This window comes from Rhea pennata, chromosome 2 (genome assembly GCF_028389875.1).
Source record: "Rhea pennata isolate bPtePen1 chromosome 2, bPtePen1.pri, whole genome shotgun sequence".
NCBI classification, from domain to species: domain Eukaryota; kingdom Metazoa; phylum Chordata; class Aves; order Rheiformes; family Rheidae; genus Rhea; species Rhea pennata.
In genome coordinates, this window is record NC_084664.1 from 87,853,989 (window position 1) to 87,869,432 (window position 15,444).

Genomic DNA, 15,444 nt, shown 5'->3' on the forward strand with positions numbered 1-15,444 from the left:
TTGTAGTGCTGGCCTATTATGTAGAGAAGATGTTGCAAGACCTTAAGGGACCCATAAGACCTAAACTTAACTATTAAAAAAAGGAATTTGTTAATAGATTCCTCTAATTTTCTGACACAATGCACAATTTATACTTTTCTTAGGTTTAAATGGTTTACTTTCTGTGATGTTAGTCACAGCAGAATTTGACTGTCAGGTGCTGAGATTGCTTTTATTCCCACTGACAGATTTATTTTTTTTTTGACAGCCATGTGGAATTTGTTCTTTGTTAGTGTGGCAGTAGTTCTAATGTAATTAAAGTTATTCTTCTGCAGAGCTACGTAGAAATTTATTTCAAAAGGAAGGGAAAGATGCTAAGATACTTGGTATAATAGTTTAATATTCAAATTCTTTAGGAACATGTTCTCTTTGTTTTGAGTTCTGTCACTATTTGAGCATTTATTTACTCATTTTTTTTTCTAATAAGAAGGTGGATATGTACTCCAATACTCCAACAGACATGAAATTACCAAGATTGTGTGCATTCTGTTTTCATATTTTTCTGAAATGAAAAATGTTGAGGTCAGATTAGAACCTTATGCTACTTACTGAATTTGTTGAATGTTTTGTAATTAGGAATTAAATTCTATAGTGTATTATAACCGCAGTACCATGAACTGCACTTGTTTTGCTTTCACTTTGCTAGCTAGTATGTAACTTAGTAAATTCTCTGTTAAGTGGGTAATGTACTGATGTTAGTGGCTGGAATCAGAAGATAATGTAGAGAAACATTTATCCATACTAACATGCCCTAAAATAGCAAAAAAGGGAAAAGGAAGCATAGGATTTGGGGTGGTTAGACTTGCATAAAATGGGGACAGAACTGCTCTTCTTTGAAGTTGTTGCAAAGCAGTTATATTTGTTTGTTTTTGTGTGCACAGCTGATTGTCAAACAAAGCTCTCAGGCAATTGGTGGGAAAGGGAAAGAGCTATAGGACTTTCTTCCTGACATGCAGGGAAGGTAAAAATACTACCTTTTGGGGAGTCAAGGGTAGGAATTTTTTGCCATATCTGTTCACTGATCTTGCTGGAATGCTGTGTGTGTGTGTGTGTGTGTGTGTGGTGTTTTGTTTTTAACTTTAGTCATGCTTTCATTATGGTCATCTGTCTACTTAAAAAGTTAGAGGCAGACTTTTAGAAAACGCAATGAAGTTTCAATTGCACAAAGCATTTGCTTAGCCTTTGATTTACAATTACTGAAATGATGTCAGCTCTCTAAGATATTTTCTGCTTTTCAGATGTCTTTTTTCTCCCTTCCCTTAAGATCGCACTGGAAGCATCAGTACTCTTGATTCCTTAGATTTTGCAAGATACTCTGATGATGGCAATAGGGAAGCAGAAGAAAGAGTAGCAGGTAAGTTTTTATATGGCTTAGGAGTCATAGAACACTTAACTTTACCATTTGATTTGTTGTTTTTAGCAGTAGTATATTTAAATGATCATTCCTGAAGATGAGAAGACTTTGCTTTGGTGGTTTAATTAGTCACTTTGTGACATATCATATTCCAGATCCATCTACTACTAGAGCATTACTGTCGAGTGCCGCCCCCCCCCCCCCAAAAAAAAAAAAAAACACATATAAAAGCACAATATCTTTCTAAATAGCAAATATTCAGGTACATTGTACTTGTATATGGTTTTGCATTTCATCAGCCCAGTAGCAACCAGTATACTTAAAATAGTGCCCACTTGTTTTGACAATAGAATGATGTTTTGATACTGCTTACTGGCCACTACTATTTGGCTGAGACATGTTCAACACATGCTCTACAGTAGTCTGTGACCCAGGTAGTAGCTTTACAGTATACAGAGCTCTAGTGAATCATCTGTTAAGCGTAGCCTATGTGTGGATCAAACAAGAATTATTCAAATCTAGAGTAAATCTGGGGTTTTCTCAGCTCCACAGATCTTTTCTTTTACAAATCTAAACTATACTTTTCTTCTCTCCTTTTGATTTCTGGGTTGTATAATGTTGTTTCAGGGAAGCAACAGGGATTTTTTTCTCTTACAGTTGTTCTTAAACCCTATCAATGGGGAGTTTTCACTTCAGATTTATGATCATCTCGCCAAAGGCGGAGACTGTCTTTCTTTTACATTTGATTATAACTTAGTTTGCATGTGAACCATGATACTCTAATTCAGGCTCTTTCCTAAATTCAGAAGTTAAGCTGAGTGTTGGAGAAATCTCATTTTTATTTCCTGGCCATTGTTGCTCAGGCAAATGACTGAGTGAATTTAGGAACATAAAATATATTAAGGTTTTTTGATGCCTTGGCATAGAACAGTAGGTATTTGTGCTTTCATTTATACAGAAACTTATAAATTCTTAATATTATTTAATTAATATCTTTTGCAATATATGTAGTCAAAGTTCCAGTTTCAAGGAGGGAAGTAATTCTAAATAAACAACTGATGTTCTATGTAAAGTGTATTTAAAGAACTGAAGTGTTCCTAAATCATGTCTTGGTCTACAAGGCAGAAGCAAGGAGATTTCAGATTTTTAAAAATTTTCTCCTTGTCTTGATAGATTTTTTTTTTTTTTTTTTTTTTTTCCTCTTTATGGTCAATCCTTCTTGGCAAACATATTCTTGATAGAGCTAATTTGATCTTTGCTGGCAGCTTTCTGTGTTGGAAAAGAGCTGTTTTAATATCAATAAGAGAATTGACATCCATCTTCTGAGGGAACCTGACAAAATATTGACTGCTGCCAAAATGAAAAAATTATATGCTGAAATTAAATACATGAATAACACATAAATATGTGATAAGAGAGAATTTTGAGGTCCACAATGTGGTGTTTGTCCACTCTGTTGTATGTAATAAAGAAGCAAATTATATGGCAGGATATCTGCTCATTTAAAGAGGTTTTTCTATGAGCTGTTCAAAAAGTGACTTGAACCAAATAAGCTTGGATATTATTTCTAGATGTTTGTAAAGACTTGAAGTTTTCCAAAGTAATCTACTCAATTCAATTATAGCTGCTTCAAAATCTCTTACCTGAATTCTGAATAAAATCATCTACCTAAGCAATAAGCTGACTTTCACAAAAGTTACTGCAGAAAAATCTTCAATGTACACATAAGACATTATTTCAACAAAAGCTTCAAAAACTTTGCGTTTTCAATTCCTTCTTTGAACAAAATCTGGCTTATGACTTCTGCTTCTGAAGTAGTCCTTAACTGCAAATATACTTTGAAACTTAACTAGAAGTTCATCTTGTTTATTTCTTCTCTTATGCTTTTTTTCCAGCAAAGTGGAGCTTTGCTTAGGAGCTAAAATTATAATCTGTTGAAAAAGCTTGAGGCCATCATCTAATAGTCATGTTTTCTTTTGATATTTCTCAGAGTGGATTTTTTGTTCTTTTTTGTTTGTTTTTGTAAATATCTTTTCTTTCATGTTATCTTTTGTCTTTTATAGATTTCTTTAGACAGAACCCATTTCTAAATTGATTTCCTAGTGAAATGAAGGATAGTAAATCAATACACGTCAGTCACTAAAAGAAACTGCTTCTGAGCTGGAAGGTCTTTAAAACCAAAATTATAGCATATCCAGTTACTAGCACTTTTTTTTAGTAGTGTTGGAAAGCACCAGGTAATGTTGGAAAGCACCAAATCAAAAACACGCATATCTAATATCTGAAGGCGTTATATTTCTGTTTTGGTCATTATGGATGATGTTACACTTAGTTGTCGGATTTCTTAATTTGTTGATCTAAAAAATCCAGAAAATGACTAAAAAGATACTTGTTTCAAATGAATTTCAGTATTTGAAATCTACTAGTCTAGTTCATTCCAGGTGGTGTTAAAATGCCTAGAAGGAAAAAAAAAATTTGGGAAGAGTTGACTGAAGTATGTAACTTGGGAAATCTGATCAGAGGAAGCTAAGTGAGTCTCTTCTATAGTGTTATAATCAACTGGACTGAACAGATGCAAGTCACAAAATCAAGTCAGGATGTGAATGAATGTGACAAAACTAGTTGCAATTTAGATTATAGTAATTTTTTTCTTATCTATCTGATTTTAATACAAAAGTTGAGCTGTGTAATAAATTGCATAAAAATTATAAACCACAGGGTTTCAAAATGCATGCTTAGAGCTTGCAATATCCTAGCCTAAAACAACTTGTTCTCGAAGACTTGTTAGTCTTAAATGTACATTAAGTGCTGAAATAGTTGGTATTAGTCAGTGCTGAAGAATTTATTAGGTTTATTAAATGTCCTCCAACTATACATTTTCATAAAATAAGTAATGAATTTCCATTCAGTAGGAACTTCTTCTGTTCCTACCAGACAAGAGTACACCTAATTTGAACTGAAATACCCACAAAGTTCTGTATTAATAGGACACCTGGCATTCAAAGAGCTGAATCTTTTGTCACATCTTATTTTGTCACATCTTAAATTGAATTCTTTGCACAAGTATGTTTGATCTAAAACCTTCTACTTCCCATAATTCAAAATATTCAGTAGTGCTAACCTGCCTTTGAAGTCTACTATTTCAAGAGTGTATTTTTAAAAATGCAGTGTTGTGTTTTGAATGGTAATAAATTTGATCTTCATGGTCAAACTCCTTTTCAATCATCTGTTTTTTTGGATCCTCCTACATTAGCATTGATTTCTCGTTAGACTGTTTATCTCCAATAAGACCAATAAAACATTACCTTTCTCAGGATTTGAAGGTAAGAGACAGGCTCAAAGATCACTTGATTATTTTTGAGGATTTCATTAGTTTTGAATTTAGATTCACGCTTTCTGCTTTCTCTGCAGCCTTTTTATTTATATTTTAACAAATACTATTATTTGTATGCAATCACAATTCAGAGAGGGATCTCTAACAACAAAAAAACAATGCATCTGCCATATGATAAATCACTTGCCAACGCTGTGTTCCATTTGTTCATCTTGGAAGCAGGTCTGGTTTTCAGTTGCCATGTACTGAATTAAGCCCTGCTAAGCAGTTGTATACCTCCTTGAATTCCTTCCAGGTTGGTAGTCTCCACAGGTTGAACCCAGAGGCCGGTTTGTTGTAGTTCAGGTCTCTCTATGGCTAATCCTATCTTACTAGCTTACAAGCATTAATAAGGCTAATGAGCCAAGTTTTCGCTTCCTACTTTTAGAGTGATAACCGATTCTCTAAAGAATTGTTCATGAAGCCACATGCAGATCAGAACTTCTCTGTAGCTTGACGGTCATCTTCAGTGTTGTATTACAACATTCTGGTTCCTTTTTTAGGGTCGGGTTTTTTGGTTGGTTGGTTTTTGTCCTGAAATGTTTCATGCGGCCTGTAAATGTAGTCACTTCTTTTCTTTTGAGGGGGCTTGCATCAAGAAAGAGAGAATTAGGAAACATCAGGTACTGAGGTATATTGTTATATATTTTGCTATCTCTAGTCAAGAATTCAGATTTCTCCTAATTAACTCATCACATATATGCAAATCCCTCAAACATAAAGAAATATTGTACAAGTTTTGGGGTGCATAATTTAAGACCTTTAGAGTTTTACACTTAATATACAAGGAAGAACTTGAAAATGGCAGTTAAAAAAACAGTCAAGCAAACAAATTGTTACAGGGTATGTTTTAATTCAGGGAAAGTTATATAAACACAAGAGGCCCTTGTACTTAGCTGTCCTTTAGAGAACTGTGCTTTTGTAAGAAAATGACAGGATGCCATTAGTAGCTTCATAATGCAGAGTTACCTTTATTCTACTGCCTGAAATATGTAAAAGGCTGACATGGTAATTCCTATGTAGAATGTAAAATTCCAGTAAAATTGGAAAAAATACTGCTTATACAAAAGTAAATACTGAAAATCAGAAAAAGTACAATTTATTCTTCCAACTTCTTTGCTTGCCCCAACAATATATTGTTGCTCATATATTAATTTCAAATTGTTCAATATCCCAAATTCCAAATTTTTCTTTGTAATGAACTTACCCACAGTTTAACAACTCAGGTCATTAATAAATGCAGGTTAATAGGCTAATATTTGAAAAAGCTTGATTTTTGAATTTCTAAGCTGAGCATGTAAGCCACTTGCTCTTCATATGCACTTCTCTTTCAAAGTTTTATCATATTACCTGTGTAAAAACTGAAGTATTTAAAAATAGCTAATCTGAAAATCTTGGTCTAATCCTTAGTTGATTGCTTGAAAGATTCAACTCTTTTTAATCATTGACCTGGTAAAGGCTCAGTGCTTTTTTCAAATTCGTAGCTGTAATGATTTCAGGTTTTTATAAGAAGAAAAAGCAAATGACCCGTTTAAATTCAGAAGGAACACTTTTTTTTCTTCCCTAAGACAAGCTAGTTTGTATAGTAACATCCTTTTCTTATAGGAATATTATTGAACCTCTCTGCTCTAAATTTCTGCTCTCTATTTTCCTGATGGAGGGGAGGATAAACGCATTTTTTTCTCTCCTAGGCAGTCTGCAGCAAAACTCTTCTATGCATTGTTCTTAAGGAGCATTAGCTCCTCTCACCAAGTACTATAGAGTTACACAGGTTATCAGTTCAGTCAAACATGAAGTTAAAATTGAGTGGGCTTTTTCAATGCATTTGAACGGTTAACTTTCTGAATGTATGTAAGCTTTATGACAATGAGAGAAAGAGACCCTGTCGTTCGTTTTAAAAGGCAGTGCTTGATAATGGTTACAAAGAAAGGGGTTATTTTTTTAAAAAAAAAAAGAGGGCATCAGATCATCAACAAATGAAGATTGCTAATATTGATGTCATAAGTATAAAAGGAGTTAAAAAATGATTGCATATTTTGACAGAAGATTGCACTTCGTTATAGCTTCTAAAATAAAGAACTTTTAGATCATATTCCCAGTAGAAATTTTAAATAATAAGTAACGGTCTACAGCTGTATATACTTAAGTAAAGAAACTGAAAACAAACTTACTCAAATGAAAACTAAATTTGTGACTTTAAAGATTGAGGTTTGTATAACGGCAAATAAAGTGGTTGAAGTAATCACAATAGAAAATAAGGCACAATTCTAATGGTACTGTTTTGTGGTGATTTGGCTGTTGTGATAAGCTGTAAAGTAACTTCTCAAATATACTGTGTTCAGAGTCTTCTACTATATACAAAGAAACATGCAGCAGAGTAATCTACTTTTAAGGATGAATGGGTAAAGTCATAATGGCTTCTGACAATTTTCAGCATCCTCACTGAAAATTAATTTTTGCCGTCTGACATGGGTTTGTCTGACGTGTTTTTTGGCTTTCTACGCTTCAGTCATGTCTTATTCCTATTTTTCTTAATGAGATTCCTGAGTTCTTCTCATTTCTGTTTTTTCTAGTTTTTGTTTCATTTTGTTCTACATTTATATCATTCTGATGCAGGGCACTCCTGATCTGCAACAGTTCTGGTCTTTGATAATATCATTAGAGAATCAGATGCTAACATAGTCATTTTCATCGAAAGAATTACTTAATTTGAATTCTTTACAATTCTTAAAAAGTCACAAATCAGTAGTTTACAATTTAGAGTCTTAACTGTGAATTAGTAATTCAAATATAAGGAAGTATTGAAATGATTAGATGCTTTACTGCAAGAACATTTTCTAACTTTGTTGCACAGAAGTATTTGCAGATCAGCATTGCTGAATACTGGAGAGAGATTTTACATATTTTATTCATCGTATCCTCAGTTGTGCTTTCATATCACTGCAGTAAAATTCTGTGCATCAAACAAGGTACTTTCATGTAGAAAATGTGATGTACTGTAGCTACTCCTTCAGTTTTTATGGATAGATGCAAACTGAGTGAATGATTTTTTTTCCATGCATGTTAATGACCCAAAGATTCTTACAGTTCAGAAAGAAAACAGATCTATTTGTAGTTTTTAATAGCATATCTCACAATATTTCTGAATGTGCACTATCCTCTGTAAGTCTTTCAAAATAACCTGTTAAATGATTAAACATCAATGATTAAAAATCTGGTGAATATATGCTTATTAAAAGCAGTTACAACAATTTTAGCTTTGTCTGGGAATCAAAGTTAAGTAAATGTTAGATAATTATTTAGAATAGCTTAACTAACTGCAGTATGTGGCAGTATGTGTCTTTTCTAACTGATTGCAAGAATCATTCCTTTGGTAATTGAATTTTAGAATTTGATTAGAGTAATCTGAGAATTAATGATATTCATGGAAATTCCTTAAATAGGCTCCCTCAAACATGTAAATGGCTATAAAAAGCATCTCATAAGTGCTTTGTAAAGGTACAGGGTTTTTAAATTTGAAGCTGCAGTGCATATGTGATCTCAAAATCAAACCATGTGAGATTCTAGTGAGGAGAAAATAGTTCTGGGCCTTTATAGTAGAAACACTAGAACATGAGAAGCTCATAAAGATGATTTGGAGGATAGCTAAAATTTCCTATTTCTGAATCTCTAAAGCTAATTCTAGATGATGGAAAGTGTTGTATAGATCAAGACTCACTGGAAACTTCTGAGGATAATAGAACAAAACATTGTTGTTGCAAGCTGCTTCTAAATACTATGAAAGTGCATATTGTGCATCCCTAAATGTATTCAACTGAATTCAAAATCTCTGACTCTAGAGCATTCCTGAAAATTTGTAACAAGAAATAAAACAAGAAATTTTTTAAAGGAGGTTTAGTAATTCTTAGTAATGAAATACGTTATGTTTCAAGTCATGCCCTAATACTCAGTAGTAAAATTGCAGTGCATAATTTTCTTTTTGAAAGAAATTTGGTAGTCTCGGTAGGGCAGTGCTTTCACTTTTTCAGCTTTGTTACATGGAGACAGCGTCCAGTGCCACCAGCATGTATTTGCCTCATTAAAAGTTGTATGCTTGGATTCTCTGTGTACTCTCACCCACCCACCCAAAGAAATTAAAACATTTACAGTATCTGTTGAGTGTAAGAGTCAACTTTTCCAACTTTGTGTTGGAAATCACAAAATTTTTTCAGTAATAGGCAAAATTTAAAGAAAAGAAAAGGAAGAAACAACCACACAGCAAGTCCTTGTCAGACAGCTTGAAATTTTGATTTAGCTAACTTAAGAGCAATAAAACTATGGAAAATATTCACCAGTTTGCTTTCAGATCAACTCTGCTGCATGCGTTCATGAGTTCCATAAAGATTGCATGCTTTCTGTTTAATACAAATTGTATATTTCTTTTCACACCCATCCTTGCTTTTTATATTTTATTTTTGTTTCCCTTGCCTTGGTTGGATGCCTGTGTGTGTTTAATCCAAATCCCTGTCCAGTCCTGGAGTTTGAACTACGGAAAGCCAAGGAGACCATTCAGGCCCTCCGAGCCAACCTGACTCAGGCTGCAGGTGGTGTACACAAACCTTTACTTAAGTTTCTACTTTGAACAATGTAATTTGAACAAAGTAATTGAGCTCATCCTATTTGAAAGAGTAGATTTAGTTACTTTTTTTTTTTTTTTTTTTTTTTTTTTTCCTCCCCAGAAAATGAGGTTCCTTTGCAGGAACGAAGAAATTATAAATCAAGTCCTGAAATTCAGGTAAGTAGCTGCTGATGAACAAAGTTCTATGTGACCTTCAATACAGATATGCTCTGCTAGTCATAGTATGCTGAAGGAAGATGAACCTAAGATACAGGATGCTGTTTTCTTTTTTTTTTTTCTTTTTTTTTTTTTTTTTTCAGGAGCCGATCAGACCTCTTGAGAAAAGAGCTCTAAACTTCCTAGTTAATGAGTTTTTATTGAAGAATAGTTATAAGCTTACGTCAATAACATTTTCAGATGAAAATCATGATCAGGTAAGGTTTCCTTGTATCATTTTACATGCCTGTCTTCCATGTTCCAATCTTGTAAGCTTAAGTGAACTTAAAGGATGCTTTACGTTCATGCAATTCACTTTACACATACAAGTGTTTTAAGTGTTAAATGTGTTAGTTAACGTTTTTATATATAAAGCATGACTTGAAAGCACAGGAGTTTGAGTTTTTTTCCCCAAAACTTGTAGTTAAGGAAACAGAATGCATGCTCTTTTAAAGAAGCAAAACAAAGAGCTTAGAGGATGAAAATAATCTCAATTCTAATTTCACTATTCAGCTCACATATGTTAAAAAAAAAATACTGTTTCCAAATAAATATTTAATATTAAAATGTAATCATACTTTAATAATATTCAAACACTTAAAAATTTGTTCTCAAATAATTTATCAAAAGGTCGCTTCTGGTAGTTTCCCAGAGTATTACTTGTTGCTAGTTTTTGTAACTGCATTTTAATTCTTCTGTTGCAAGTATTTAATTATACTGCAAGTTATATGTAAGTGTATGCTTTTCCAGGTTCTAATGTACCCCTTTCCAGTTATAACCCTTAAAGTTAAACTCACAGATCCAAATATAGTAATATTTTGAATGTCATCTTTCCCTTAAATCATACTCAGCTGATTTGTGTGGAATGATTACATATGCTCATTGCTTGTCATCCCCTGCGTATATATGAGTAAATTTAATCATCCTGTGACATTGAATATGTTCTTGGAGAAGCTCTCGCTGATGAGGTGTTGTCTTAGTTATTTCAGAGCATAGCTATACTATAATGAATTTTTGTTAAGATGGTCAGTTTTATGTCTCTGGCTTGTATTTCATGGGGAAAACATCTTCAAATGTGTAGAAGGTTCTATTTACATTACAACTGTTACTGAGTGAACAAAATAACATTCTCAGTACCCGCCATATATTCAGCACAAAACTGGAATACTATCACAAGAATTAAATGTTTTTCTGCTTGAATTTGAACCATTTCTTTCTATAACTAGTACTCCTGAAGTATTTTTCTTACAATTTATATCTTAATCTGTAAAGAAAATGAGTGGTTAAATGTAATTCCTGGAATACCCATCGATAACTGAAGATAAACTATGCTTAGTTTTGTACAAATACCTGTGAGGGTACACCCCCAAAAAGAGAAAAGAAGCTAGTAATTTATTCCTACTTTTTTTGCATCCTCAAATATAAATGTTTTATGATGTGAAGCTATTAACCAAAAAAGTTTTTAAAAAATCCTTAACTCTAAACAGTGTAAACATACTACAATTAATGTATAGCATGCAGATTTTTTTTGTGAATTATTAACATGAACCTTACAAAAATAATCTTCGTATATTTAAATATGCATATGTAACCAGACATGGAAAAACATAATAAAAAGTTTGAGTATTGGGAGGGAGGAGTAAAAAAAAAAAATTTGTTCTTGAGATTTAATGCCTTTAAAGAAAGCATCACAACTCCTACATGACAGAGTATGCATGCTTATTTATGTACAAAAAACACTCCTTTCTTATTTTCCCATTATGAGAAATAATCTTTTCAGTATAGGATAGTAACGTGTAGTGAGAAAATGAAGGACATGCTATGCTCATTTAAAACTGGAGGCTCCATTACTGTTTTCAGCTGTGTACAATTAATACGATTTTATGCCCAGATTTTGTTCTGAATATGCACCCATCCATCACCCATCTACAGTTATTTGACTGTCTGCTTCTTGAAACTTTTACCTGTACTTGTGAATGGGATGGGAAGAGAAAAAATATCCCCTTCAGCAGGAAGCCTTCAGCTAACTGCTACGGCTTCTGCTGTAATTTGACCAATAGTGTGTCTTGATTCTAGGAAGCATTTGCATCCTAGAAAATAAATTTTGCAACCTGTGTGTTTTTTAAGTCCCTCCCTTTAATACAGTAGGGAAAGCTGCCTTAAAGGTGAAACTGCTTTTGGCCATGAAGTAGATGTGTTTACTTTAGTTTCTTGCCATCTGTTCTAAGCTTTTATCTCCTTGCTACTTCACTGCAACCTTGACATGGTTATTTTGCTGTTCTTTGACATCTACAATCATATGAGGAAGAAAATGAAAATAAAAGGAAATATATTGTATACTTTTTATTCTCTTATTCTTTTCAAGGATTTTGAACTATGGGATGATGTAGGATTGAACATTCCAAAACCTCCTGACCTGTTACAACTCTATCGTGACTTCGGAAATCATCATGTTACTGCAAAAGATGTAGTGGATGTATCAGTTGGTGTAGAGGAAGATGAATTGGAGACTACCACTCCCACAGTTGGGAACGTTCCTGTATTTGAAACAACACCACAGTCAATAGAAGTAAGGGAGGTACAGAAGAAACATTTCAGGTTTTTGTGTTACTACTTACATTGTACTAAACTATTTTGTTTCTATTCTATATTTAGCAATGTTTAATAGTGCAGAAATTAGAAGATCAAATTAATGTGTTGAACAGTGAGAAATGGTCTTTGATGGAAAAAATCCAAAGGCTTGAGAGGTATGTGCTTATCAATTTACTCAAGTGCTGTTGTATGCTGGAATAAGTTCTCAGTGGTTTTCTAGCGTGTGTGTTAAAACATACAGAATTCATATCTATAAAATTACTATGGGTTCTTCAAGATAGAGCAGTATTTTATTTTTAATACACTATTTGATTTAGAGAAAGGAAGAGACTTCAGATTGCTTATTTCCCTTTTATTGCCTACATTGTTTAATTTTGTAATCAGTTCTTTCAGTGCAACTCTCCTTGCAACTCTCCTTTACTCTTTTGAAAATGGAAGTCAGTTCTGATGTGTTTCGTTTAGCTTCTCTCTTCGATTGACTTTATTACCTGAATACTTTAGGAGTACAGCCTGCAAATCTTGTTAGAAAAGTGTTTGTTTTAATAACCTATTTCAATACAGTTTTTCTGTCTACAAAGCAAGGCTGTTAGAAATGATAGTGTCTTAGAAAATCCTTTAAAAGTTGGTTGAAAATATGAGATTCTGAAAACTATTATTTCTCTAAGAGATGCACCAATACAGAATATGGGCTAATATATAATTTTTCAGAGGTTTTACTGACTTGCATTGTTACTGTTTCAAGGCCAGATAGTATGTATTAAGTTTTACACCCTGAGTAGATTTGTATCTTGGAACAATTTGTGTCTCAGACCTTGGAGTTCAGCCAGAAGTAGATTAAAAACTCTCATTATTTCATGTATTCACTCATTTTGAGTGCAACCTTTTCCCTACTGCTAATGGTTGACTAAAGCACTCTGTTAAACTAGTGCTCATTTGAACAGCCTGTTGTGATATATGTTATTTCTATTAAAGGAATTTCTGAATATATTGGAGTCAGAGAGAGAGCTGTTCAGTGTGTTGTCCTTATTTGCATACATCAGTCTTGTGATTCTAACAACTTTGGCATGACAGCTGCAAAAATATTTCATTCCTTGCTTTTCCTTTTTAGTGAAATAGATTTCCTCAAGAATGAAAACTTTGCTGTTTCAACAGCTTATGATGTAGCTCCCCACTCTTCTTTAGAACAAGTGCCTCTCTCGGCCTCAGAGGACAATGGACGGTACTTGGATATCAAGAGCTCTGAGAATGACAATAAACATGGAAACACTGAGGAAATAAGCCTTTCTGTACCAGTTGAAGTGGATTCGAGGACTTCTAAAGATAATGCACTAAATTCTATGCCCTGTAAAGAAAGAGAGAAAATGTCCTCTTGCGTTCCATCAACTAAGACTGCAGTCCACTTTGATAAACCTAATAGGTTAGTGATAAGTTTTAAACTGAAATGCAGTAATTTAAAATTTTTGTAAAGAGAATAGATGCTTTCCTAAGGGTAAATGCTGCAGCGATCACAGATAATTTGTTGTGAATACAAATGGAAAATTTCAGTGCTATACCCTAAAGGCGCATTGTTTTCATGTGTTGTTGCTAATGTTTTGAGAGAGAGTGGTCTTTAACAAATGAATGTTTTTTCAGTATTAGCTTTAAGGGTCTCTTTTTACCTCCTACTTGTTTCTAAATTCAGCTTTGTTCCTTGTGAGTAAAAACATGTTAAAATCAAAGTAGTGAATGAGAGGACAGGATATTTCCATTCTCTTAAGTTTTAACCTCCTAATGAAATTTGTTCCACTTTTTTTTTTGTTTTTGTTTAAGTTGAAGAAACTTTTGCTTTTCTTGCCTAGATGCATATGAGTATGTCTTTTCTTTTAGAGTATCTCTCTAATGAAGAGCTGTATTCCCCCCTCCCCTTTTAATAACTAAAAAAGGTATTTGATGACATTCTTCTATTTTGAGTTTTGCATTTGGGGCAGGTTTTCAGTAGAGAACTGTGTTTCTTTTTTAATTAAAATACAATATTCAAGTTCCATTATTATTTGGAGACTAAATGTGAGTTTTTGTATAGATGCATATACAAATTCTGTCAGCTGATGATGGATAAATTTTGACCTTAGTATGTTTTACCCAAACCTTTTTGATGAGATTAAATACAGCCTTCTCTGTGCTAACTGAAAGGTGATATTACACTCATTAAAAATGTTAATTCTCCCTAGAGATATATGAAGTACAGTGTCCCTTTCTCCTGAGAAGGCCTTCTTTGACACTACTCATCTTTTTTAAATCTCTTCCATCAGTTACGTCTAATCACAAACATATATGTTTGGCCAGCTCTATGCAACATTGCCTCTTAGGCCACTTCTACTAAAATGGCCCCTTATTTCCGTTATTTTTTCAGTGTGTCGAATCTTAGCTCTGAGTGGTCTTGACCCAGTTACTCCCAACTACAGTCCTTTAAGCATTATAGTGGAGAGGGGAATTAACATATTCAGTAGGTAAGAAATAAGCCACTTTGTAGCCAACAGGAGCAACGTGGGTAAAAAACTTAGTAAGGATATCCACAGCTCCTAAGATTGCCAGCGTGGACAAAATGCCGAAGTAGCTCACCTTATGTTCTTACTGTTGTTATTCACAGGGAAACTAGCAGCCATTCTGCTTTGTGTTTTTATGCATTTCCGCAGTGTTCCTTTGCTAGATCTTTTACTGCTGTCAATACAGACAGGAATGCTGTTCTGGAATTCTCTTCCACCTGAAAATAATACAAAGCAGAAAGCTATATATGTGGTGCTCTGTCTAGACAGAAAATGAGTACAGACTAGAAATTAAAACAATGAGATCTGCTAGCCCTGCAAATAATTAACTTTTCTTTCAGACCTGAAGTATGCTATTTTCTTTAGATTTCACGCACTTCTTATACCTTGTTCTTGGGGAGCAATGGGTAGTTTTTCAGTGGTACCTTAACTATTGAAAAATTAGAACAGGAGAAAAATGTCTACTTTCTGAATGCTGTGTGTTCCAGCAATTAAACTCAAATTTCATTTCCTTGTAGTTGAACTTACAGGAGTTCAACAAAAAAGTAAAATTCAGGTTAATTTCTTCTTGGGAAAAATTTGCAATGCTTCTATTTAAACTTTCTGAGTTTGTCTGGCTTTTTTATATTTCTTCCATATTGTAACTGAACATCTAGGCTATGTAATTATAAAAATTTATACCTTTCGTACATTGATCACTATGAACTTGTACACCATCTTTCACCTGTGGCTTGTTGCAAGCTTCATTTTG

General features: G+C 33.5%; 1 protein-coding gene across 3 annotated transcripts in view; it reads left to right on the forward strand.

The window, feature by feature from the left end:
• Positions 1-15,444, forward strand: part of RELCH (RAB11 binding and LisH domain, coiled-coil and HEAT repeat containing) — an 80,697-nt gene that overhangs the window by 16,457 nt on the left and 48,796 nt on the right. For all 3 annotated transcript variants that reach the window (XM_062569847.1, XM_062569852.1, XM_062569848.1), the window contains exons 2-8: positions 1,304-1,393; positions 9,278-9,349; positions 9,485-9,540; positions 9,684-9,797; positions 11,945-12,148; positions 12,235-12,326; positions 13,280-13,588. In XM_062569847.1, coding sequence (XP_062425831.1) covers positions 1,304-1,393; positions 9,278-9,349; positions 9,485-9,540; positions 9,684-9,797; positions 11,945-12,148; positions 12,235-12,326; positions 13,280-13,588 — 937 coding nt within the window. The remainder of the gene's footprint in view (positions 1-1,303; positions 1,394-9,277; positions 9,350-9,484; positions 9,541-9,683; positions 9,798-11,944; positions 12,149-12,234; positions 12,327-13,279; positions 13,589-15,444) is intronic.